This window comes from Bombus terrestris, chromosome 15 (assembly GCF_910591885.1).
Source record: "Bombus terrestris chromosome 15, iyBomTerr1.2, whole genome shotgun sequence".
NCBI lineage: Eukaryota > Metazoa > Arthropoda > Insecta > Hymenoptera > Apidae > Bombus > Bombus terrestris.
This window is the reverse complement of record NC_063283.1, coordinates 10,545,181-10,571,074: the sequence shown is the minus strand read 5'-3', so window position 1 is coordinate 10,571,074 and position 25,894 is coordinate 10,545,181. Positions and strand designations below refer to the sequence as shown.

General features: G+C 40.6%; 1 protein-coding gene and 1 long non-coding RNA gene across 2 annotated transcripts; one reads left to right on the top strand and one right to left on the bottom strand.

Moving 5' to 3' along the window:
* On the top strand, positions 1 to 25,375 carry LOC100651021 (protein TANC2). The gene is made up of 16 exons (XM_012316966.3): positions 1 to 580; positions 16,793 to 17,157; positions 17,566 to 17,686; positions 17,850 to 17,993; positions 18,106 to 18,246; positions 18,862 to 19,491; positions 19,600 to 19,931; positions 20,027 to 20,305; positions 20,434 to 20,877; positions 20,984 to 21,190; positions 21,643 to 21,909; positions 22,001 to 22,296; positions 22,431 to 22,879; positions 23,039 to 23,340; positions 23,611 to 24,030; positions 24,274 to 25,375. The coding sequence occupies exons 1-16, from the start codon at positions 517 to 519 to the stop codon at positions 24,574 to 24,576; spliced, it is 4,764 nt and encodes a 1,587-aa protein (XP_012172356.1). The 5' UTR covers positions 1 to 516; the 3' UTR covers positions 24,577 to 25,375.
* LOC105666546 lies at positions 8,434 to 16,934 on the bottom strand. The gene is made up of 3 exons (XR_001099372.3): positions 16,791 to 16,934; positions 16,253 to 16,623; positions 8,434 to 15,667 (listed from the first exon to the last, which is right to left on the bottom strand). It is a non-coding gene; the product is annotated as an uncharacterized LOC105666546 (long non-coding RNA).
* Positions 25,376 to 25,894: the final 519 nt, after the last annotated feature.

The window sequence follows — 25,894 nt, the reverse complement described above, 5'->3', positions numbered from 1 at the left end:
AGGATCGGGACAAGTCGTCGGGTAGAACCAGCGTCTATCCAGTCAAGCCAGTCGACCGGTCGACCAATCAGCCAATCAGGCGTCATGCGAGTCGACCGGCGCTCGAGGTGGAGTGCTCGTGTCTACCAGTCAGTGCTCGACCAGCGTTCTCGGAGCATGTACTCGCGTTAATAACGTTTGTCCTCGAGCATTTTCCAATACGTTTGTTGCTTTGGCGTGGTCGCGCGGGAACTGTTTCAGTCACAGTGCGTTAATCGATCGTATTAAATAAAGAATAAAATGAGAAATTCGTGTCAAGGAAAAGAACATCCTTGTGATTCGTCGTTCCTCTCGATTGAGGAATCTTCGAAGAATTGCTGAAGGAATAGCCAGTCGTGTATAATTGTTAGCATTAGTATTTCAAGAATTCTCGTTCTAGTGTCGAGGAATCGAGTGACTGTGTTTGTGACTTTACGATGAAAGAAACGAGTCTACCAGTGGATTAAGGCGCCCCATAAACCCGCTCGAAGCAACGCCATGGCGCCCCCAGACAGGCACAGATCACCGAGACCAGGCTCGGGACTCAGCCTCTCCGTGCTCGGTGAGTTTGCACCCGAGATTCTTCAGTTTCTCTATTTCTCGTTGATTCGCTCCGTGGTTCTTTGGAAGCTATTGGTAGCAACCTTTCACAAAGGCGTCGGCCCTGGTTCCCAGGACTTTTCAAGCGAGACCTGGAATCGATGGGAGAAACGATTCGTCCGTGGAATAAGTATCTAAAGACGTTTCACGAGAGATCGGCCGTAGATGAAGCTGTGTTCAACAAAGTGTCGCTGATTTGATCTAGAAACGGCCTCGAGTTTACCGCTAACTGCAAACAAGGGATTACAGTTTCCCGAAGTTAACGGGAAATACGATAAACTTCTTTACGCTCTGTTCGAGATGATTTTGTAACCCTTGACCAGTAAAATCCAATAAGTTTTTAAGTAAGCTTTATACTTTGAAGCTTTCATATATAAAATTGTTTCATTAACGATTTTTCTAGTAAAATGCTGTGATTATTCGATAAGTATACAAATAGTTTTCTTTCGTTTTCTTATAAATTTCGATGTAAAAATACCAATACTCGATGTGATTTTACAATATCTTCGCCGGAAAAAAGTTACGTACAAAAATGTATAAATAAAAGGAAGAATAATAATGTATAATTAAAAGAAATATAGAAATAAAATTGCACATACTTAAGTTAAGAAACATACATTATACATACATAGATGTATCTTCTTCGCTTAAATTTCTGTATTCAAGCTAAAAATGAGGGTTTGCAAACCAACGGCCGACCCGTATAAGGAATTAACGTGCGATTACAAGGCAAGAAGCCGAGCTGGCGTTAACGATTAGAGCAGGTGTAGGACTTTTTATTTTACCAACGTACATGCACCCTTATCTTCTATACGATCGTCTGCAGACGACGTGAAATTAACTATCGAGCGAGTCGCGACGCCACGAAGCGAGCTTTACGTGCGTCCTTGATTTCTCGATGTTAGACTAAGTGCTTCGCGGCACGAAAACTTCGTTAACGCGCGAGATGGTTTTAATTAGAGTGGAATGCAACCAGATTCGTGGGATTCGCCAAGAATGCCGACACTGACGAGCTCGAATGGCGCTTAGATTGCGCGCCGTCTCTTATCATCGAGGACATGATTGCGGTCTCCGTGAGTTTCTTTAAATCACCCGTTACAAGGTCGCCAATAGGGTGTCTAGCGTTCCTGATAATCCTTCTTGGAGTGTTTTCAGCTAATCTCACGACTTTTTTATGTTCTTTTTTTGATTCGTGCCTTTTCTCCTTTTATTTCTCTTTCGAGCGAGTTTAGAACGGACGAAGATTCTGAATTTGCGAGCGTATAACACGAAATGAAGGAGAGTCTACGTCGCTCGTAATGAAGGGTTGCCAGGAGCAGCTCGACTTTCAGCGAGATCACTGTAATTTTTTCGTCCGAAGGCTCGAAACCGACGCGATACAATTTTTTTCTCAGACGCCTTGATGTTTTTGAATTCGTTGAATCTTCCGTATGACTAAAGGGAAAACTACGTATCTACAGAATCAAAGACATAAAGAATTATTGTTTCCAATGACTAAAGTTTCGCTTAGAAGGTTTCCCCTTGGAATTCCTCTTGGAAAATCTTGACACTTTTCACTATTTTCTGCATCAATAATAGAACTTTTTCTTTTCTCTAAATCGATGATTGCTATTCATCGATCACGGTGCATCCTCGTTACGTCATAATGTACACCGCCTCAGGAACGTTATCGTTGGTGCATCGCGATAAATGACTCATTGGTCGCATCAGTCACCGAGAAGATGTTAACATTGCCCCTGGACGGTCACCGTCTTCTGCGAACGGAAAACTGGTCGCGTAGACGAGCGATGGAGTAGTCGCGCTTCTGCAACGGAGTGGAACCGGCCACTTCCGTTTTCGGTACGCGCGTTCGACTGGTTCCCAGGAAACTTATTATTTCGAAAAAGGGGCAACCGACCGACGTTGCTTGCCATCAGCTCGGTCAACAGCCACCTGTTGCACCCAATTAAATGGCGTAATTGACGCTTGCTTTTTAGAGCGTGACAGAACGCTCACGTTTCTACGGACAGTCTGTTATTATTTTCATTTACCGATTGACTTTTCGCTTTTCTTTCTTTACTCCTCGCGCCTCCGTTTTGATTTTTCTACCTTTCCTTTTCACTTTTATTCTTAATTCTTTGTACTTGGCTCATTCTACCTCTAAATTTATATAAAAATAGAACAGTTGAATTTCGATATTTGAAAAAGAACGCCTAATGATAAGACAAAAAGAATTTAATTTCCTGAACGCAGACATACCTATTATTTTCGTACAAAAATAATTGGAAGATGATTTCTCTGACTATTCTGCCATTTTTAGTGACATCGTCCATATTTCATTTTATTCTTATATTTACACAGGTGGAATAATATAGATGTACGATCAACAGTAGAATTTAATTAACGTGTTCAGCTATTGAAATTTTACATATGAATGACATCATTTTGAAAAGCATAAAAGAAAATTCTAGATTAATTTAAGTTGATTGAAAATTCTGTGTTAATCTGCTTAATTTCCTACAACGATAAGCTATCTACACCTCGAAGATTTACTTTCTTCCTAACATATTTGTACAATGTATTTTATTACTTTCGAATCTCTAAGATTCAATTTCGTTCGCCTTTATTTATCTTATACTTTCTCGTCCCACAAAAAGCAAACATACACTATCGTCAATTGTCTGCTAAGTGAAACGATTTTCCAGCCCTTGCTGTTTTGTACTTTCTCGTTGCTCAATTGGACTGAAAATTGTAATGGTGTAAGCGATCATTTTAAGAATTTCAAATCATTTATTTCCCTTCATCGTTCCTTTAGTTTCGTAATTAAGCTGTAACTTTATTCCCTGCTACGATACATTTTCTCACGGCTTCTAGAAATATAATCAACACTTTCTAATGATAAACGGTAAATAGTGTGTTATGAAAATTGGCAGTGGACTGACTTACATCGCTATGATTTTCAACTTTTTAATTCTCTTTAATTCTATGTTGTTTCACGTGGTAATTAACAATGTAGTTTGTCTATGTAGACAAGAACGTGAAGAAAATTGTAAAGAGAGAAAGAATTACGTCTTCGATATCGATCCCTTGGACAGGCGTTGAGTCGTCGACTGACAATTGACCTCATACGGCGTTGCATTTGCAATGGACGCGTTCGTGGTTGCACGTCATCGACAGGAACTACCAGCTTCATTGAAAATACACACCGTACAGTACTGGTCGGTCCGGTGCCAGTCGATGAATCAGACTTCACGCGACACTGATCGTCACGCGTCTCTTTCGATCGAAAAAGAATTCCATCGCGTGTGTGAAATTCACGCGCGCCGTCTTGTGTAACAATAAACTTTGAACGAGACACGACGAACCTCCTCCATCTTTATTTCAAACGTCTTTACGCCATTCCACCTCATTTGCATAACCAAGATCCATTTCGTCAAGTCAGAATTTTCTATTCTTTTTTTACGTTAGGTATTTATCTCTTTCTGAAAATGAGTCGTTATAAATTGATATTTTAATGAACACAAGAATAGAAGTGGAACTAAGGCTCATCTAAAAGTGTCTTAATGTATATGAAGTACTTCAGTTTGCATAATTTGAATGTTTTTCATTAATTGAATATTGCATTTCTATATCAAGTACTTGATTCCAGATATGTTATATATTTTTGTATCGTTAAATTTCTCATAAATGATCAAACACATATAGTCTAACAATAATTATAGTTGACACGAAATGGACTACTAATCGACTACTAATCGTGAATAAGCAGACAAATGTCAAAAGCCTTAGGATTCATTCAGATAAATCGTTGTCCAACATAGAAAACCTGTCGTTTCAGCTAAAACGCTTTTCGCCCCGAGATTTATGTTGCAATCGATGAAACGAGACAGCGTGCGACAGATTGCAAACCGGGTAAACCCGGCATGCACAAATTAAATCATTCGCTTGATTCTTTCTCCAGTCAGCTTGTCCTGTCCTTTACCCCTCGCCATTTGTAGCGGCCATTCTTTCGCTCGAGGCTGCTTAACCGCGAACAAGATCCAGTTTCCGCGACTTCCTGTTCCACGTATTCGTATATTCTCTTCCCTCTTTCGTTTCTCCAACGACCACGACCGTCGTCGTTTATTGGCCGCATAGATTATGAATGAATCCTACTATACGGAAACGTTGATCGTATTTCGTAAGGTGTTCTCTTTTTCCTGTTTCTACGTTTCTCTTTCTAAAGTTTCATCGATTGACGAGTTGAAACACGTTCGACGTGTTTCACAAAGATTACGCAACCGTCGCGGGCATTTGGAAGTTTGATTCCGGCCAATGATCACAGGTCCCACGCGATTTCAACCGCGATACCGACACTTCGCGCCCGTTATTATAGGTCACCGTTATCTTTCTATGAATCTCGATAAGTTACGACCGATAAACCCAGCCGGTTACAGAGAACGAGTCGCGCGAATCGCCTTCAAACGATAATTGCATCCCCGTTTTCCTCTTTTTCGACGAAATCCTACTCTACTCGATGTTATCCAACTCTTTCCTGGAATTTGTGGAAAAATTTTGATGTCTGATAAAGGTTTAAAGATTCTCGGAGAATTTAGAAATTTGCAAAACTCGACAAAGATCTAGAGGTTCTTAGAGAATTGTAGAAAGCTTTAGAATCCTAGATCATTCGTAGCAAGATCGTAAATTACAAGTTTCTGCCTTTTTTCTCACTGCAACTTTAAAACACAAAAAATGAGGCCCATGGGAAAAAGATGATTTCGGAAGATAAACAAGTAAAAATTGTCTTCCTTCCATTCCAATCTCAAAAGATAAAAATAGGACACTTTTGAAGTGATATAAAAACTTTAAATGTCCATGCCGGCGAAACTGGTTTAATTTTAAACCTGTGGCTCAGACGAGGATCCAATGATCGCGGATTAGTGAGGTCGCGGCGATTCATCGCGTTGCCAGACGCCGAGAGGCCAACGGACTTCCTACTCGGCTACATCGGCTATTAACTTGGCAGGTTTCTGAGAATGGACGTCCCAGACGCGACTGGTAGGACTGGTGTGTCCGCTCTCGACCCTTCGCCTCTATTCTTGCCCCTTCACCGGCCAGACGGAGACCCATGAGCTCGCATATACACATGTTTGGTATCCTATGCCTCCGAACAGGTCAGGGAAAAGCTGTAAAGCACGGCAGAGTATGACACTTTCCAGCAGCGGCTGCTATTGTTAGTAGATGTATTTTCTGGACGACGCGACGGGGAATGCACCGACTGCGCGGACAACGGGTCTCGAAGGACGTGTTCGTTCGACTGAATCGACTAAAGGCAAATAAAGTCGTTGTCGAAGAGAAAGAAGATTTCTGCGACGCAGATGGTGGAAGATCTTTGGAATATTAGAACCTGCCGGGGAAAACAATTGAATGATGAAGAAATTGGGGAAAGTGATAAAAGTTCATTGAAGTGAAAATTTCAGTGGAGAAAAGAACTAAATAGAGAGAGAAACGAAGGAAGAGATAGAAATATATTATAAAGATTAGGAAGGATATGGAGAGGAATTTATGACATGGAGGATGGAATTCGATTGGGGATAGAATTTAATGGAAGAAGATAATTTTTTTGCGCAAGGAGAAATTAAATATTCTAAAAGTATTATCGGGTTTTAATTATCGGAATTTTTCTAGTTATTACTGTGTATTAATTTAGGGACAGATATTTGGATTGGGATAATTAACCTAATTCAAATATTTAGCTGAACATTGTTCTAAATATTACACTGCGAACTTAATGCGCCAACTGATACTTCTTTAACTCAGTTTGAGTCACCGACCCAGTCATATTTTTCTATGGTTAACAAATTTCTTAAATTCGAATAATGACTATGAAATCCTGAGCAAAAGATCATAAGACATAATAATTAAAGGACGCAAAAAGCGATTCAAGAATGATTGTGCTTATTTTCGGGACCATTAAATTTTCCAAATTTATTTGACTAAGATTCCTCAAATTTCCTCAATGAAACGAAGCATTAAAAGTTTCATTCTCAAGTAACTTTTAATATCTGGAAATCATTCCCGGACGACATACAACCAAGATCCCGAGCCAGTCAATATATTCGAAATCGGTAATAACCGAACGACAAGGACTAACAATCACGCAGAAAGATCGTGAAAGGAAAAAACTAATTTCCCCTACGTTACCGCCGTACCTCTTTTCTTTTCTGGTTCACGAAACATGCGTGGGATTGTGATGGAATAAAATTCTCATTAACTCGGAGCAAGAACGAACAGGAGTTTTCGGATGCACGAGAAAGTGAGTCACAGCTGACGGTTCTGAGATCAGCACTGTTTCGAGGTCAGGATACGCGTGTTTAAAATGCATCGTGCGCCTTACTCCATCCTTTCTTCCCGCAATCGTTTCTTTCTGCTTTCGTTCGTACATAAGAAGGAGAGGAAGAAAAAAAAGGGTTTGACGAGTCCTCTCGCGTGTCCGTTCTTCTTTGGTCGTGTTGCTTCGAAGAAAACGGGTTCACGGCGCTACCCTCGACGCTTTTGTGCGATGCGAGCCTCCTCCTCGAAGTGCAGGATACGAACGCTTACGGTCACGCAGCGGGATACACATAGGTGCCTGTATTTCGCAAGCATCCATTCGTAAAGCCCAAGATCTATCGGCAAACTAAGCTAAGTTACGATAAACAAAGCTAAGTTTGAAAACATTTGCTTCGATGCATCTATACTGAAACGTTTCCATTGCTCCTGATTCAAAATACGCGATGCTTTGCTTAGTACAGCTTACTTTGACTTGCTGATGGATCTCCGGCTTAATCCACCCAAAATTCAAGCTTTTACGATTCCATCGAGACGAGTAGATTTTCGAAACATGGAGTCAGCCATGAATACAAAAGATAGGTAGCTCGAACAAGTAAATTGTTTTGAGATTTTTCGGTAGAGTTAAGGTGAAAGGGTATAAAATATCTTTAATTATTGATAGATTATTTCAATAAAAATATAAATTCAAAAATGAAATTTTGTTTGCAATTTACCTAAGGATTTTTTTATTTACTTTTTATTTTACTATCAATTCTCGCATTGAGAATTATAAGTAATTTTCTCTGGCGTGGCGCAGTGACATGGCTAATTATTTATAATAAGTTAATACTTATTATAGATAAGTATAATTTATAAATAATTATTATAAGTAAGTAAATATTACTTAATCTAAATATCTAGTTAATCTAGATCTAATCTGTCTAAATATCTAGTTAGTGCTTAGGTCTAACGGGAAGTGTTTTTTTAGCATGCGGATCTGGTGTGCCGTGTTAAGTAATTTAGTAATTAGGGGGTTTCGATGTTTGATGACTCTTTTGCTATATCTATTGCTATATTTTGATATTTCTTCTTTGACTGTGGGTATCTTGAGGTCGCGATGTATTGCTTCGTTGGTGACATACCACGGTGCATTTATTATTGATTACCTAAGGATTAATTTATATTTTTCTTTGCCAAATATCGACATTTAACGTTACATAATTTTGGTATCATTCTATGTACCTGATCTAACTGTACAATTAATTTACTATACAGTTACCTGCAGCAAAGTAAAAATAGATCATTTCGGAGCGAACAGATAAAGCGTGACTAGTAAACGAGAGAGATTGAATAATCTAACAAGTTCAATGCAAGTCGATACCCTCGTCTGCAAAGATCGAACGGTGAAACAGAGTGCTCTAACGAGCGATTGCTTCTTTATTACTTCTTTTCTAAAAGATAGATCGGTTAATTCCAAAGGGGGCAGGCGGTGTACAGACGAAATCGAAAAAAGTTCCGTGGCGACGAGTCTTTTCTTAGCTCGTCTCCATAGTTAATTCCATCCGCTGATAGACGTACGTTCTTATCAGTATCTTTGACCGACGACTGGCGGGTCTGTGCGGTCCAGCTAATCAACTGAATACCACAAACAGACTACATCAGGGAAATTAGAACCTCCCATTCATATACTGTATGGGAACTTAAATTTAACACTTCCGGAGTTGCTGATGTAATATTACGTTTTCTTTTTCAAATGTGATTAGTTATGGTTGTGTTGTTCACGTTCGTAAAAGTGCGTCATAGAGACCACAAAAAAAGTCATAAAAGTTTGCGTCTATTCAGTATCATAGTTTTCAGTTGAGATAATATACATTAGGCTAGGTTGATACGTATCGATAAATGTACGTACCGTTTTCAGTTTCAACAACAACAATTTTTTAAAAATTCTACCGAATAATTTTTTGATAAACTCGCTTCGCATTTTCTGTGATTCTTTCTTCAATTTATGTTTCAATGTGTTTCATATGTGTTTTGTAAGATTTAGGCCAGGACTCCATTTATCGCAGTACTATTCAGCGAATCAATGTCCGAAGAATTAGATTCCATCCTATGTAACAACATCTAGAAGCAGTCTGCACGTTCATATCGAATCGACGTTACAAGATCAATAACGTACTTGATCTAACACTTTTGCCCAATGAATATATTCAATCTTGCTCGATTTTATCTCGCAACTAGCTCTAAATTATCAAAAAGAAAGAAAAAGAAATTCGAGCAATGAAACTATTAGAAGAATTAAACGATAGATCGAAGTGTGCCGAGAACAATGAATCCCATAGCGTTCGATCACTGTCATCCTCCTCGTATCCGGGGATGAAATTACGATGATCGTCGATGAATAGTCGTGAGCAACAAAACCAACGAAACGTTCAGTTACGCGCGATTGAATCGAGAGCTCTCTCTTGCGGCTTCCACGCATTGAACCTCTTTAACCGTAGAATGTACATATGTATAAATACAAGCGGTTTCCATGTACGCGACCGACTAAAAAGAAATCGACATCCAACTAGACTTTTAATCGCGATCGCGATTAAACTCTGAACAATCTCTTGCAACGGTTCTGTTACGCGCTCGTTTAATTAGACGCGCACTATTTCTGCAGCATAATCAACGCTATGAATTTCAAAACTGCGCAAGTTCACTAATCGATATTTCGCAAAAATCAGTTCTTATTTATCTTCTTTAATTCGTTGTTATACTGCGGACATTTATGGAAATTCATATTTTTACGAATTTCATTAGAAATGTGGAATCTCTTTTATCTAGTAAATATTATGATTGATGCTATACTTTATATACGTTCTATTATGTATTTTTGTACTTGGAATTTTCCCGTAAATGCGTCAAAATCTGAAGTTTATTTATTATTAATCTTGTTTATTTTTTCTTATGACAAAATTTCAATTCCTTCTTGTAAATAATTTTTATGACACTTTTCGAAACGCATATACCAGTGAGAGAGAAACGATCGAATTTTATTACTTAACACAATAGATTATTTAAAAACGCGAAAAAGCGAAAAGAGTACGATCAAGAGATGAGATTTCTGTATTATTTTAAACGTTATTAGATAGCTAAATAATCTAAGCAAGCTGAAAACAATTATATGGGTCGTAATCTAGCGTCAAAAATAGAATCGTGCTGTTTTGGAATTCATGGCTTCAATTTTCTGTACGAGTCCGGGTTGGAGAAATGTTTCTCGAAGCGGACATGAACTCGGCCGGTTTTTAGATTTTAATCCGGGAAACGGTCCACCACGATAAACGACAGATAACCCATGGCGGTAGAGAAGTTTTCCCCGCTCGTCTACGATTTAATCTGTCGAGGTAGAGCAACGCTTATCTATCGGCCGTTATCGCGCGGCCCAGAGCCTGAACCTTATCTCGTGGAAACGGACAGGTAAACCCATGCTCCACACAGCGTTGCCCGTGAGAGAGCGACGATTAGAAACCGGAGTCAAGAAACTTGGCTGAGAGGCACGAGAATTGTCTGACTTGATTTTGAGTACGGTATTAGGTTATGACTAGATTAGATATTTATGCGTTTAGATATGTAACATTTGAAAGTGTGCGAATGGCCAGAATGCATTTAATACGCAATAATATACGTAGTATTTAAAGTAAAGGCCTTGCCTTACTATAATATTTGGCGAATGAAATAAATTTCTATTTAGATTCGACTTTTTTACAAACTTATAAAGTTTCTATTAAAAATGTATAAATCGCTCGGTTTGATTATTCTGGTAGTTGTTACGGTATTGAAATGTAGCTACATGTATATAAGCTTGAATTCTCATCGAGCAATGCGATGTATGAAATATTACATATAAATATTCAATAGTGCTTGTCACGCGAACGTAAGATAAATTTATCATAGTGTTATAAACGGTATTAAAGACGTCAAAACAAACCTCGATCATTTGCTTACCAACGAATCGTCCGTGCAATTAAAGGATGATCGAGCAATTAAAGTTAGAAAAGAACAGATCGTAATCGCACGCTTTCCACACAATGTAAACCGCGATTAACATATCTAATAGAGTCGCGGTTTCGACACTCATCGACCACGGAGCAACGACATTTTGGATTATTAATCGTACTCGCGTCGTTTGGAACACCTTGCATGCTCGTCACAGGAGAATTATCGAGGCCATGATCCTATATACCAGAGTGAACTTTTCGTGGAGAACGGTGCAACGATGGGATTCTATTGGAAGGATACAGTTGAAAATGTCTCGTTTCTTTTAGTAGAACAGAGATACACGAGAATAAAAACAAAGATGATCTCGAAATTTAAATCGGACAAATAATGTAAGTGTATTTTTGTTGGAAGAAAATATCTCGTGCCACTTTTCTACAGATTTCCTCGGTCGCAAATATTACAGTATAGTATCTGTAATAGCACCGAATTTAGATTTACATTTTCTATCTTCAAAAGAAAGATGCAAATTACACGGTACATCAGTCTCCATGGCTAATTGATTTCCAGATAAATTACAGTGTTCGAATCCGTGTCGATTCTTCTTCTTTCAGTTAGGTCCGCGTTAATCGAGCAAACCCTACTTTCCCGGTTTTCCAATTAGCCCGTTTCAGTGATGGTTCTTTTTACTCTACATTCTCTGACGAAGAAGTCGAGCTATCGATATTCCAGGAATTCCTTTTGGCATCTGATCTGAATCTCGTGAAAGTCGCTTGTTTTTAATCGTTTTGACGTCTTTCCTCGTCTCGACCGATTTTATCCCGATTTCTTCTTCTTTTCCTGCTCGTACCACGAACCACAGGCATGATCGAAGCGTCACACGGTGCACTGTTTGTCATTTCATAGCCTCCCGGTATAGCGGAAGGCGTCGCGTCGCGTCGCGTCGATGTAAATATTGCAGCCGTAGGCGAGACTCGGTAGGGTAACTTTCTCTCATTCTTCAGGGTACAAAATAACGATTATTGCGCGTGACTCGTCGAAACCAAAACGATCACATGTACTCTCTCTGCGTTATCTTTTTTCCTTTTTTCCTCGGCCTCTTCTTTCGCTACTCGTTCTTGCGAGACCAAACTCTACACGCGGCCGTTCCTTTTCATCGATCGCGACAGCCTTAAGATTCATTTAATTTTAATTAAAGCGTGTTATGAAACATTTTACAAGAAAATATTGCGTAACGCTTAAAAAAAAAATTCCTCCCATAAATATAATTCTACGGCAATTTTGTTTTCACGATTAAATGTATGCATTATCAAAATATCGATGGTAAACCTGTCGTACGAACTTGGTGTCAAAACGAGAACGAAAGCGGCGTAAATGAAAAACGGTGTTTCCCCGGCCAGTATCTCGATTCGGGTCAGCCAGTCGGCGACGGGGTACCAATTTACGAGGACGCAGCATGGCCCAGGAGCAAGAGAGCGCAACGGAGAACGGAAACAGCGACTGGGGAGACCAGGACAGGTGGCCCCTGGTGCGGACGTCGCGTCGTTCTGCTCCGTTCCCTCGGCTCGTGAGCGGGCTTTAATCGCACTCGTTCTCGCTCTGTTGCTCGGCTATGTCGTATTTTATCGCCGTCCCGCTAATATTGTTCGAACACCAACGTACCAACGAAGCCAGAAAGAGAGGAAGAGCTTGGTTCGTAAGCAGAGGAGAAGGTAGAACGGGAACAGGCTGGATTTAACGATTTGCGATGGTTTCAGTGGAAGAATCAATCGAGAACGGACTTAAATATCACGGACGTATTCTGTATTTATTCGTTTGTGCAGAATTTTTCTCTTCTCTTCCCTCCTTAACAATGAATGGTTCTATCGAATTACTTTGAGCCACAAAGCTCTTTTAGTCAAAGTTGTCAAAGACCAAAAAGAATTGTTCGATATACTTTAATATATTATTTGATAATATTGCAGATAGACGAATGGCAAGAAGTCATCGTTCTCAATTATTTATTTATTAAAATAAGAATTAGTATTCTTAGATCGTATGTCATTTGATCATTTAACTTGGAAAAAACAAGGACGCAATCGATTAGAACCCCTATGACGAAACAGCACCGACGTACCGATACTTAACAGATAGTTTGAGAAATGCCTGCTTTACCTGTAACCGTGTTACCCTAAAAGAGCTTCGTGGCTCAAAGTAATTCGATAGAACCATTCATCGTGAAGAAGGGAAGAGAAGAGAAAAATTCTGCACAAACGAATAAATACAGAATACGTCCGTGATATTTAAGTCGGTTCTATAACACCATGAATCGTTTTTTCGATTCTATTTGCCGCTATAAAATCGAAACGCAAAAGTACAACGCTGCGACTGGTTCGGCACTGCAGAGTTCGCCAAAGGGTGAAGAATGCGGAACCGTTTGCCGATATCGACACGCGTCAATGACTGCATGCGTAACCACACTATAACTAAAGGATTAAAATTGGATTGAAAAGAATCGTAAGAAATAAAACGACATTAGACCTCCATGATCAAAGATCCGTGTATGTACGATTCCCTGGTTGCTGTTGATAAGAAATCAAGTCATTTTCCACGAAAGCGTCGACGATGCGGCATCGTAATTCTCGCGGTTTGCGGAATAATTGGAGAAAGTTGAAAAGTGGCTGGAGGCCTGCCCTATGATCCTGCAAGAGAAAAATTCGAATACTAGAAAAAAGAAAAAAAGAACAAGAAGCATTCACAAAGCTCCGAGAGAACTCCTACTCGATCGAGCCTTTTGATGTTTCGAAGAACCGTCACGGTCTAGGAAACGTGGGAATAATAGATGCCGGATTTATACGGGTCGCGGCGCACCGAGTTCTCTACTATGTTCAACCACGATGCTCGTTCTCGCCTTGTTAGATCGAGCGGGTGCAGGGGCGAGTAAAAAACCGGCGAGCCGAAGAAGACCATTAAATTACAATACAAAATGTCAGCAAGTAAAACGTGTCTAGATCGTGACTATCGTCGCTAAACGGAAAAAACGTGGACTTAATATACCCGAGAGTGCCTCCGTCGATTGAGTTTCTTTTTCGAGCATCGACAAAAACTGCTGTTCTCGCTTAATCCGCGATAGCAGAAGCGAATGAAAAAAAAGATCATGAAACGAATCTGTGTCGTTCGTCTCGTAAACGTCCAGGAAAAACGTGCTTAGTCGTCCTTGTTCGACTAATCGACGTATCTTCGTTGGAGAAAAAGATCGCTAGGATGTTTTATTTATCGAGTAGTTCTAGATCGGTGCACAAAAGCGTTGTGAGATATACTGTTTATAAAGAAGAAACGACTGATTTCAAATCAGTTTATTTATCAAAACAGCATGATATGGATAGTAGTAAATTTTAAGGTAAATTAAAAATTAGCGTTTGTAATGTCATTTTTCCTGCTTTTCGATTTATGGAGTTAGCTATATACAAATGCGTAAATATCCGCAGTTTATATATAAATTTCAAATAACGTAACGTGGTATATTATTGAGAAAGTATATTGAATCACCTGCAAGTTATCGATTAAATGTATATTATTTCAAATAAACCAAGTGGTGTTAAAACGAAGTTTAATATGCGCCAATCTAATGGGTATAACTTGTACGTCAAGACAGCCAGCGCAATTAACGAGACACTAGATCACCATTAATTAAATATACATAGCCAGAAACGGAGAAGAAATTGCCAGACGGAAGAAAGGAAAAAGTGTACATCTTATGGACGTTTCCTCGACCTTCGACTTCTCCTCGGCTCTCGGAACTCCTCTCTTTCTGTCTATAAATCTCGCGAGAACTGCCGATGCGGAGAGGATGGAAACTGGATATACACGCGGCGGAAACGCGTGAGTCAGTGATGCCTCCGGAGAAAACGACATCGTTGTACGAGTTTACCGTGGAAGCGACTATACGATCCTCTCTCTCTCTCTCTCTCTCTCTCTTTCTGCATCTCTCCTGGGTGCGTTGACCCAGCTTACGGTAACCCAGGCAGTGTGTTGCACCTGCCTCGACGTGGACTTACCGGGATAAAGGGTCGTGCGACCCGAATTACTTCCTTCTTTCAACGTTCGCCGCGTCATTCCATCTGAGTAACCCGCGAAATCACGCTTCGACTCGAGCTACTCGGTCAGCTGCCAGAGGTTGCCTTTAGATTGGCAAGAGGTTGTCCTGGATTACGGTATATGTGAATGAACCGTCGTACCACCAACATGACTGGGGAAACGTCGTTTATAGGTTTGGTTCTCTTAGGAGAGACTTTAACGGGCGGTGGAATCTGTAGACAGCCACCAGTTGCTGTTTCTCCATAACATGTTCTTTTAATATTGGTACCGTGACATTTTCAATAGTTCTCAAAAGAACTCTATTAACTCTTTCCAAGTAACAAGTAGGTTCTTGTAATATGTAGCGAGCGAAGTTCGCTCAGGCGCTAAAAGGTCATAGGACAAGAGGTTAAGCAAAAAATCTTCATGTTTCTCGGAACATAGACCATTGTGCCATTTAATGGACCTAGATTCGTTGCATTCTCGCCCCTAACTGTTCAATTACACAGAGTGATCGCAACGGTACCGCCCACGTCTTAACTGCCTCAACTGCTCAGCATGATCGTATTAATCTACAATTTGCATAGCTTGACCCGTTCAACACATCCTGAGTTTTCTACCTCTTCTTCGTGAACGTCGAACTGCCTCTAATATCCTTGTGGTCCTCTTGATACTCCTGATAGTAAGGATATAATAAGGTCGTAAATCAAAGGATTAAGAAGACGCACCGATTGATTTGCGGTAGCTGTAAAAAATAGCAAAAATTTTGTTTCAATATATATACTAGGAAGAAAGAGACAATTTTAAATTAACGCTGTACAGTCTCCCGAATCAGATCGAATTCTTATGCTTCGAATTACTGTTTCAATTCTTGAAGTACAAAAACATTAACGCTCGATCAATCATACAATCTCGCTATAACTCTTGCACTAAGAGTACCAACGAGCCGATCGAGAAGAACAAACTTCGATACGAACATAAACATAATTTTGCCTGTCGTGGAAAGGATCCATTGGAACCATTAACCTGGCGCTGCCATAAATTTCATGGTATATGACGTACGGTACAAGGTACGGCACACGAGCCAATGCTACATGGAATCGATCGAGGATCAGGAATAGAAGCGCCAGCAGGTTCCGCGTGTGCTTCGTGTACACACGCAGCAAGGATGAAAAAGACGAAGGAGAGGGCACGCGAGGAGGTCTTCTTCTCTTGACCTCACTTTCTAGAATCCTTTAAGTATATGGCGCCTTCCCGGTCACGGCTCGTTTATCCATTATCGATGAACGAACCGCACCGCTTCCCTGACACACGACGTGTCTCTACTAACCGAGATACCGGTGTGCCCTGTGCAGATTCTTCGTGACAGTTGGTCTCTGGCTGTCAAACTCGCGAACTCGTTGTTAAGTGGAACATCGATCTGCGTCTCACAAGGAAGTCGCGGCCTCTTCGACGTACCGTTTTTTCCCGTTTCGCTTCCCCTTCCTCCTATTCTCGGAGCACGCGCGAAAATGGTTAACAAGCGTTTTTACTGTTATTACAGTTCTTCTTAGGGAACGTCTGCGTCTTCTTGGGGGCAACGTTTCACTCCCAGGATCATATCGTAGACGATAACGTGAGAATTTAGATTTGATGGAGATAGGATACAGTTTGCATTCCGGTTACACGATTTGTTGCTGATTTTAGAGTTGTAGATTCCACCTAGCGTTAAAGCAATAATAACGTATGATTGTTTCGATATTATTTATACTATGATAAAATTTCATCCCTTATAAAATTGATTCGATTTCTTTGGATATGTATAGTAATACACATATAACATATTTAGTAATAATGTACGCACTGTACCAAATGAGTAAATTTCTTACAGATCTGGCCCAGATCCGAGCGCTGGTGGAGTCCACGGGTATGTTAGGTGGATCAACCTGTCCATCCTGCGAGATGCCATTCGACAAAGGGAAAAAACGTCGATTGATCGATTCTTGCGGTCACGAACGTTGCTATTCCTGCTTGTTTCGCAGCGAAGCTTGTCCACTTTGCCTTCGAGCCGACTTCAACGACGACGACGAGGGTCCCTTCAGGGAGGGGTTTACCGGGTTCTCGGGGCCCATGTCCATCCTCGCGCCCACGGATGGCTGGATCGATGAGTCATCAACGGTGAACTCTCTCTGTGGTAGCCCCAGACCTCGTACGAAAGTCACCACGAGAGCCAATCTTCCTTCAAGAGTCATGCACGTGAGCATATTGTCATCGTCCCCTTGGAATCGAATCGAGTAACACTATCTTACGCGGATCCTCGATTCCTTGAAACATACCTCTCTACCATTGGAATGTCTAGGTCATTTGCTCGCTATTGTTCGATGTTGTTCCCTCTGGTTGATTGCATTCGCGTAAATTCTAGAAAGAAACGACGTCAATTAGAATGTTGTTTAGAAACTATTTTCTTCCAATACGTAACGTTTTCTAACAAGTTTTTAACGAATGGATCGTTCGTTTCATAATTGTAGAAAACTTTATGTATAGTCACAAAATGTAAAACGTTCGGTACTCAGAAAAAATTGGAATTAGAACTCTAGTTTTGGATTGGTCGAAGAAAAAGTGAAGATTAATTAGTGGTTCTTTTGTTTGGTTCGTTTTGTTTAGCAAGAAGAGAGGGATGAAAGTGTCTCTTCTATGGCGATGACTAAGGGTTTGAAGAACAAGCCGCCAGCACTTCCGGAGTCTTCGTCGCAAGGTCGACAAAAGCTTCAGATGATGACGCAGAGTATGTAGATCAATATATTTTGAATTAATATTAATGCATATTAAAATATATTACGTTCTAATTTCTTCGATTTCTTTCAAGGAATAAAACAAACAGAATTTTTCAATCCAGTCGGTCTAATAAATCGATAAACACAAGATATAGTGAAAAATCTTCATTACAGGTTGTCCAACCCCACCGAATCAAAGGAAGAGGTTCTTTCTGAACCCAAAGGTCCTCAGGAGTTCGTTCGTTCCCCAAAGATCATCTAGACGAGGAACATCGTCGCCAGAACCAGTCGCAAACGACAATCCTTCCGCCTTATCAGGTAACATTCGACTTTAAATCATACTTAACAACTTCTAATAAAATAGATAACCGTGTAACACAATAGGGAGGAAGCTTCCTTTATTATTAATGATAAACCAACATGGGTGTAGCTTGGATGGCCTCTTCTTGGGAGGGGAAGTCTCGATGGCCGGGTGTAGTGCTGGGGAAAATCAAATCGTTGTGGAGCAACAGTCAAGGGACGGCAAACGATGGGCTGAACCAGCTCATCGACCCGAGGATCAAAGTTACAGGCAGGGAGAACGCTTTAGAAACCGAGTGTGCATCTTCTCGCGCGTTTAGAATCGATGAAACGTATATGCACAGGCTGCTCGATTGACACTCGTTTCACTATCCAATAATTTCTTGGTACCCACTGGCACTTTCCTATCCTCCCTTACACTTCCGGTAGAACACTAGCAGAGTTTGAAGCATGCACGAAACGTCGATTTAGTTCGACAACATCGCGTGGTGTGGTTGTAGCACGAATTGCTCCCCTTTCAGATTGGACACGTTTAGTGCGACAAAAACAGGAAAAAAGTAAACAAATCTTCGCAGAGGAGTGGTCGAGATTTTTAATTTTTAATGGGTGTGACATAAATTAAATTATCGATACATATAATTAGACATAATTAAGCCATTCAAAGAACTTATCATTTATTTTTATTATTTACCATCACCAATTTGATCTGCGTCACACTAATTGAAAATTAACTGCGATAAAATTCAATATGGAGATGAAACCAGTATCTAGTGGATTCTGCATCTTGAAAACATGTGTTCCCATGTGGTTTTTATTTATGCATCGTCCTTCCTACTCAACCATTATTCACTCCATCTAACAACCAAATGTTTCTTTCTTTCCTCAGACGATGAAGGAGGTTGTGTGAAACCGTTGTCCTCCAAGACGAGGAAGTCATCCCAATCGGACCTCCACATGAGGCTAGGTCTCCTTCTTGGCTCAAATCACACTCGACCAAGCAGCAGTGTAGACACAACAGATTTACCTGGCGTTTCCAATCGTTCCAGTACAGGTGCATGCCAATCCAGGGTCCCTATTCAGGGTCATGATAGTTCAGCAGCTTCGTTTAGTAGTCTAACCAGCTTCGAAACTCAAACTCTAGCCTCTACGAATACGAGTCCAGTCTCTACTTTAACTGGAACGTCCAGCGAAGCTGAAGCTGCTGCAGCCTTGAGGTGTCCAATTAAGCCTAAGACAAAGGTTAAAGGGAAAAGCAAGTCCAGAGACTGTGACAGTGCTGGAAGCTTGGCTTCCATTTCTACGTCGATTTCTGCATCTACGTCTATGTCGATGTCCATGTCCGTCTCCGTTTCGGGCTTGTCAAATGGCAGCTCAAGCCCCCTTACCCCTAGAAGACATTCCGTGAACGCCTCGCAACCTGGTCAGAGTGATGAACTTGGCCAATTTAAGAATAGACGTTCCTGCGCCAGGAGATCGGCCAGGGCTGGGAACATTAAGGGCGCCGTCGACACGAAATGTAAGTTTTTGAAGCACGAATTGGAACTTTGAAGCAGAGATAAGAATAAATTCTTTGAACAAGCCTCGAATAAAACTTGGGAATAAAACAATGTTACTTCTTTTTTAGTACGCTTCATACAACACCACGCAACGCAATTGACGCTGAAGCCCTTATTCTTCGAAGTACCTCTATTAGAAGCTGATCCACTGTTCACCGGTCGCCAATGGCTACTGCAGGAACTAGAATCGGTGGTGAACGGGTCCAGTCCTGGAGTTTTGATTTCTGGATCCCCTGGAACGGGAAAGACTGCGCTGGTTTTACAATTGGTGGAGCATAGCTGCTTTGGAAGGAGACGCGAGCAGGCTCTTCCCTCTGAGATCAGCGAAGAAACCGATGAAAAAGAGAGAATTGGATGTACCTCAACTTTACATGCTAGTATTCGTTATACTAATGAGAAGGTACATGAAAATTTGTAATTTCCTTTCTCTTTGTGGATAGCAAACAAACAATTGGTAGAACTCGATAAATAATTGGTAAAAATTCTGTTCTTCAGGTTCGAGAATTAGCGTCACACGTAGTAGCGTATCATTTCTGTCAAGCGGATAATAATAGTACCTGTTTGGTACCAGACCTGATCCATTCTTTGGCTGCACAATTATGCCAAGCTCCTCAACTCATATCCTATAGGGAGTATTTGCTCTCCGAACCCCATATACAGGGGTCTTTGTCACAAAGGGAGTGCACTGTCGATCCAGATCTCGCGCTGTCAAGGGGTATTATCGAACCTTTGTCGACGTTGAAGAAAACTAATAGACTGCCTGACACCAATATGGTAAGTAAAAGACTTTTTTTATGAGAATAGTTATAGAACAGTTTTAATCGCAAAGCGATGTATGTTTTCTTTGATGAAAAAGAAGATAGTATTTTCAACATGTAAAAAGTATAACGTTGTGTTATCAGGTGATATTAATCGACGCCGTGTGCGAAGCAGAATACCACAGACCAGACCGAGGCGACACAATAGCGTCTTTTCTAACGAGGCACGCTCCCAATTTTCCTAGCTGGCTAAAAATCGTCTGCACAGTAAGAACGCAACTACTTGAATGCGCCAAACAGCTACCTTATACCAGAGTGTCTCTAGACAGAGGTGCCAATGATAACACCGGAAGCAACGTAACCAGGGATCTATCCGACTATATTGGATACAGATTAGCTCAAAGTCCTGCGATTCAGACGAACGTCACAGCATCGGTGAATGGAAAGGCAGAATCGTCGTGCAGCGCGAATCAAACGAGATTTGCCTCGCATCTGCTCGCGTTAGCCAGAGGCAGCTTTCTCTTCGCGAAACTGACGCTCGATCTTATCGAGAGTGGTCACTTGGTGGCAAAGTCTGCCAGCTACAAGGTGAATAGAATCTTATCTGCTGATGTATCTCAATTTTGTCTTCTTTTTTTCTTTTTTTATTGATCAAGAACAACATTGAAACATAAGTTTGGAATTTGTGTTTCAGGTACTGCCAGTTTCTTTAGCGCAGATTTTCCAACTACACTTCAACCTCAGGTTTCCTACAGCGACATCTTTTGACAAGGTTCAACCTCTATTAGGCGTCTGTTTGGCTGCTTTATATCCTCTGACTTTACCAGAAATCTTCTACTCGGTGAACTCTCTGAACACGAACCACTTCGTTTCATGGGAGGATTTTCTGCAGAGATTCAAAGTAAGTTTCTCTTATAAACGAGATAAATTTTGTAACAATCGGAGAACAAATTCTATAATAAAATTATTCATCATTTGCTGTTGCTGCCTTTGAGTGGACCACGTAAGTCTCTTCTTCGTCATAACGAGACAAATCTCTTATAATATACACTTTGTATACTTGTGCAATTACTTTTTGCTATATCGCAAAGGATATATTATACGAGTTAAATATCTTTTCAAATAATCAACTGATCAACTTTCAACCAGAGTATCTCAATAATTTTGTAAAGAATGGAAAAATATGTTAAGTAGTGCATAAAATAATCATATCGAACGTTGATCGTCACTGTTTTGTAAGAATTACTTAATTGTATGGGAAAATATTTATTCTCTACAACAATCCAACGATCTCTTACTGAATCGCAACCCGCCCATTCGTTGTACGACAACCTCTCCTTCTCTTGCTATCAGATGCTCTCTGGATTTCTCGTGAAACGTCTGGACAACACCTACATGTTCTTCCATCCGTCGTTCAGAGAATGGTTAATGAGAAGGGATGAGGGCGAATCAACCAAGTTCCTCTGCGATCTGAGGCTCGGTCATGCAGCCATTGCATACAGGTTGTCCCGCCTTCAGGCACCGCTAGACGGTGATAAAGCCCTCGAATTAGGTCATCACATACTCAAGGCGCACGTTTACAGAGGCGTTGCTCCGTGTTGGCCTTCGCGCGATCTACAGGTAACCACCTGTTTTCACATTTGCATTTGTTACAACGATCCATTACGATAGAATCGATTAGGAAATCTGCCATTTTTGTACCTTTGATTAGGCCATCTGGCTAGCATCGTCTACAGAATGCGTCTCTTCGGCGTTGTGTACGCTGAGGAATATTTACAGCCCGAACGTTAAGGTGTCGAGGTTGCTTTTGCTGGCAGGAGCATCTCCGAATCATGTCACCGAATACCTGGGTAACGCTCCAGCCCTTTGCATGTACGCCCATGAGGGTTCAGTGGAAATGGTTTCTTTGCTGTTGGAATTCGGAGCTGATGTTGAATTAACAAATAGCCAGGGCTGCACGGCACTCTCGTTGGCCGCTGCTCGTGGTCATTGCGATGTTGTCAGAAGGTAAGCTAAGTACGAATAATTTAGTATGATTTTTGATCGCGTATAGGATGGTACGAATGTAATAATAGTTATACAAAAATTCATACTAAAGATCCGTACAGAGCTTACAATAAAAGATCCAAATCCTGATTTAGGTTAGCCGCTGCTGGAGCTTCGCTAGGCCACACAGACATGGCAGGACAGTGTCCTTTGGTTCACGCAGCGAGATACGGAAGATTATCTGTGGTTGGTTATCTCTTAGCCTGCGATTGGGTAATTCCAACCAATGTAAGCGAAATCGAAGGATCGCAAGAAATAGGCAGAGAGGAAGCTGCTCAACAAGCTGTGGTTGCTGCAGCGGCTCAAGGTCACGAGTCCATCGTCGAATATTTATTAGATATGGCCGAAGTGATCGTGGATCGGCCTGACACTTTGATAGGAGAAACTGCTTTAACTATTGCTGCTGCAAATGGTTCTACCATTACTGTATCGGCATTACTGGCTCGAGGAGCAAGTCCAACTGCTGTGAACGCGAAGGGATTGTCACCTCTGATGCTGGCTGCGAGAGAAGGACACTGGGGTACAGCTGAAAGACTTCTGCAAGGTTAATATAAAAAATTATTCTTATTTCTGTTACGTTCTTCTTCAGCCATATTCGACTCGACTGAATTTTTGTAACGTCGAAGGATATAATAGCGCGTGGAAGTTTCTGGGCAGATAGATTTTTTACTCGAAGGAAATAATTTTGATGATACGATTACAGGGACGCTCTCAAGTAGTACCGATGCCATTCTGGATGATGCAGCATCTCTTCTGGACCAACGGGATCCAGCTGGTCGCACCGCGTTAATGTTAGCTGCCTCGGAAGGTCACACAAATTTAATCGAATTATTTTTGGACAAGGGTTCCGTTTTGGAAAGCAGAGATAAGGAAGGTCTGACTGCTCTCTGCTGGGCTTGCGTAAGAGGAAGACTAGCTGCTGTACAGAATCTGATTGATCATGGCGCTGATGTGAACACTAATGATAATACTGGGAGAACTCCTCTGGACTTGGCTGCTTTCCAGGTAAGAGTATTTCACATTTATCTGTTATCTACGTTTATACATTTGTGGGAATGGTATTTCAAAGTGTACAGGTATTGCAACGTTGCACGGATAATATCTAATATATGTAAAATATCGAATGCAAAGAATCCGAAGAAAAATGGAATATCGAAAAAAGGAGACGTAAAATTTGTTAAACTGCCGATCTACTAACTGTATTATGATTTATTATTATCGGATAGGGATTTGAAAACTCACAATTCCGTAATGTCGCGGTCAATATTTTCCCAGGGCAATCCAAAGCTCGTGCAATTGTTACTCGAGAAAGGAGCAGCGGTCGAGCACGTCGATCTGCACGGAATGCGACCTTTGGACCGAGCGATCGGATGTCGAAACATACCGGTGGTGCAGTGTTTCCTCCGCCGCGGGGCAAAATTAGGCCCCGCCACTTGGGCAATGGCCGCTGGAAAACCCGACGTACTATTAATTTTATTGAACAAACTTCTCGAGGATGGAAACGTGCTGTATCGAAAGAATAGATTGAAAGAAGCATCGCACAGATACGCGTACGCTCTTCGAAAGTTTCCAGCATCGCCGGAAGAGGACTGCCAGGGGCAGGAGCAGGGTCATATGATGCTGCAACTGCAGACGTTTGCGCAACTTCGGCTGAATTTCTTGCTCAACCTCAGTCGATGCAAGCGCAAGATGAATGTGAGTGGTTGCGTATATTGAACAAACTAGATTTCCTAATACTTTCATTCATAGTACAGCTGAGCTATTTATAGATATACGCATAATGTTACGTAACTTTATTTCCCTTTTTTTCCTATCGTAATAAAGCAGCTTTTAAATGGAGTAATTCCAAGATTATGTGTAGAATAGAATCTTTGGAGAATTTAAAGAATAGAATTAGGTAATTTATGTTCAAATTGTTTTCGTCTTTTATCCAAACAGGAATATGCGGAAGCAATCGAGCTCGCTGACGAAGCTCTGAAAGTTCGCCCAGTATCATACGAAGCATTCTACGCGAGAGCAAAGGCACGAGTCGATTCGGACCTCTTGGAAGACGCATTATCGGACGTTCAAGAGGCACTACAGATTGCACCGCCACAAAATCGACAGGATAGACGCGTCCTTGTGGCTCTAAGAGAAGAAATAGTCTCCAGACTAGACGGGGTAGGGACCAGCAAAGGATCGATTGATTCCGCCAACAGATCTCGTCTTCGAGCTTCGGTCGACACACTCACAGAATTGTAATATTACTATTTCTGTCGTAAAAGACTTCCGGTTTGTTAAAAAAAATGCTCCTTTAGTGAGGAGAACGACTATAGTGCAAACTCAAGAAGCTTTGTATGCGTATTTAAGTTACGAACTGATCTTTCCTCAACTGAACTCGCGATTCCTCGAAGATTTTTCAAACGAAAGATATACGATGATCATTGTGGTTTAAGATTTGTTCTTGAAATGTTCGAAAGCAATTCCAAGTAAGTAAAAAGTATTTAGAGTATTTAAGTTATGAGTTGATATTTTCTGAAGTAAACGTGCGATTCCTGCAAGATTTCTTTAACGAAAGATATATACGATGACTGTCGTAACTTAAGATTTGCTTTCGAAATGTTTACAAGCAATTCGAAATAAATAAAGTATCTCGTTTTCTTTCTTTTTTTTTAATTTATACGACTCGTTGCGTATGTTATACGTATTCGAAGAAATATTCCTCTACCTTGCGTTTTCTTGGTTAATGTCGAAAATCAGCAAGGATTTACAAGCTCTTCGTTTTTATTCTCTGTGCAATTGTATTGCATGACCGTGTTAGGGTTTTTATACGATGTTCAATTCGATTTTGAATCGAATACAGAGTTTAATATATATATTATATATACACATTTTTCTATATATATATAGTAAATATATATATAAATATTTGTATTATATTACGCATATGAGAAATTGGTTTTTAGTGTCGTTGTAATTTAAATCAAAGTTATTTAATTATTTCCTCCTCTCTGTTTCTTTCAGTATTTTCTTTTTAATATACTATATCAGAAAGTATACGTAAACGGAAAAAAAAGAAATGCGCCCATGAAAGAGAATTCTGATATTCCAGCATTTTAAATATGTTACACAGCCATTAAATTCAAAATGGCCATTTTTTTCCACGCGTACGAAACGCAACGATCTCGCTGACGTATTTATAATGCACTCGCTTGCCAAGCATTTAATTTACACCTATTCCTCTGTAACTGGTTATAATCCAAATGAAAGATCGATAGTGTCCGAATTTATATTAGACGAAGTCTGCAACAATGTTGCACGGACTCAAAACTACGATATTGTTCGTCTCCGCCTTGGAGCACAGAGGTTCGAAATAAACCAACCTTTTATTGAAAAGCACTCGTTCATTATTTCCTCCCCCTCGTACGTCGATAAGACAGCAGCGTTGTTTGGGTCAACCAAACTTCGACATCTTAATATTCAAACTCGAATCGCAAGACACATTTCACAGCTTGACTCAAACATTCTATCGACTTAAATAATCCTACTTTATTCTAAGAATATTAGGAAAGAGTGGCTA

What these genes read in the sequence shown, in the direction of transcription:
- LOC100651021 (XM_012316966.3), top strand. Translation starts at nt 517, where the DNA reads ATGGCGCCCCCAGACAGGCACAGATCACCGAGACCAGGCTCGGGACTC. An exon ending in ACTCAGCCTCTCCGTGCTCG is followed by an intron (nt 581 to 16,792) that starts GTGAGTTTGCAC and finishes AATTTCTTACAG; the next exon opens with ATCTGGCCCAGATCCGAGCG. An exon ending in ATTTTCTGCAGAGATTCAAA is followed by an intron (nt 21,191 to 21,642) that starts GTAAGTTTCTCT and finishes TCTTGCTATCAG; the next exon opens with ATGCTCTCTGGATTTCTCGT.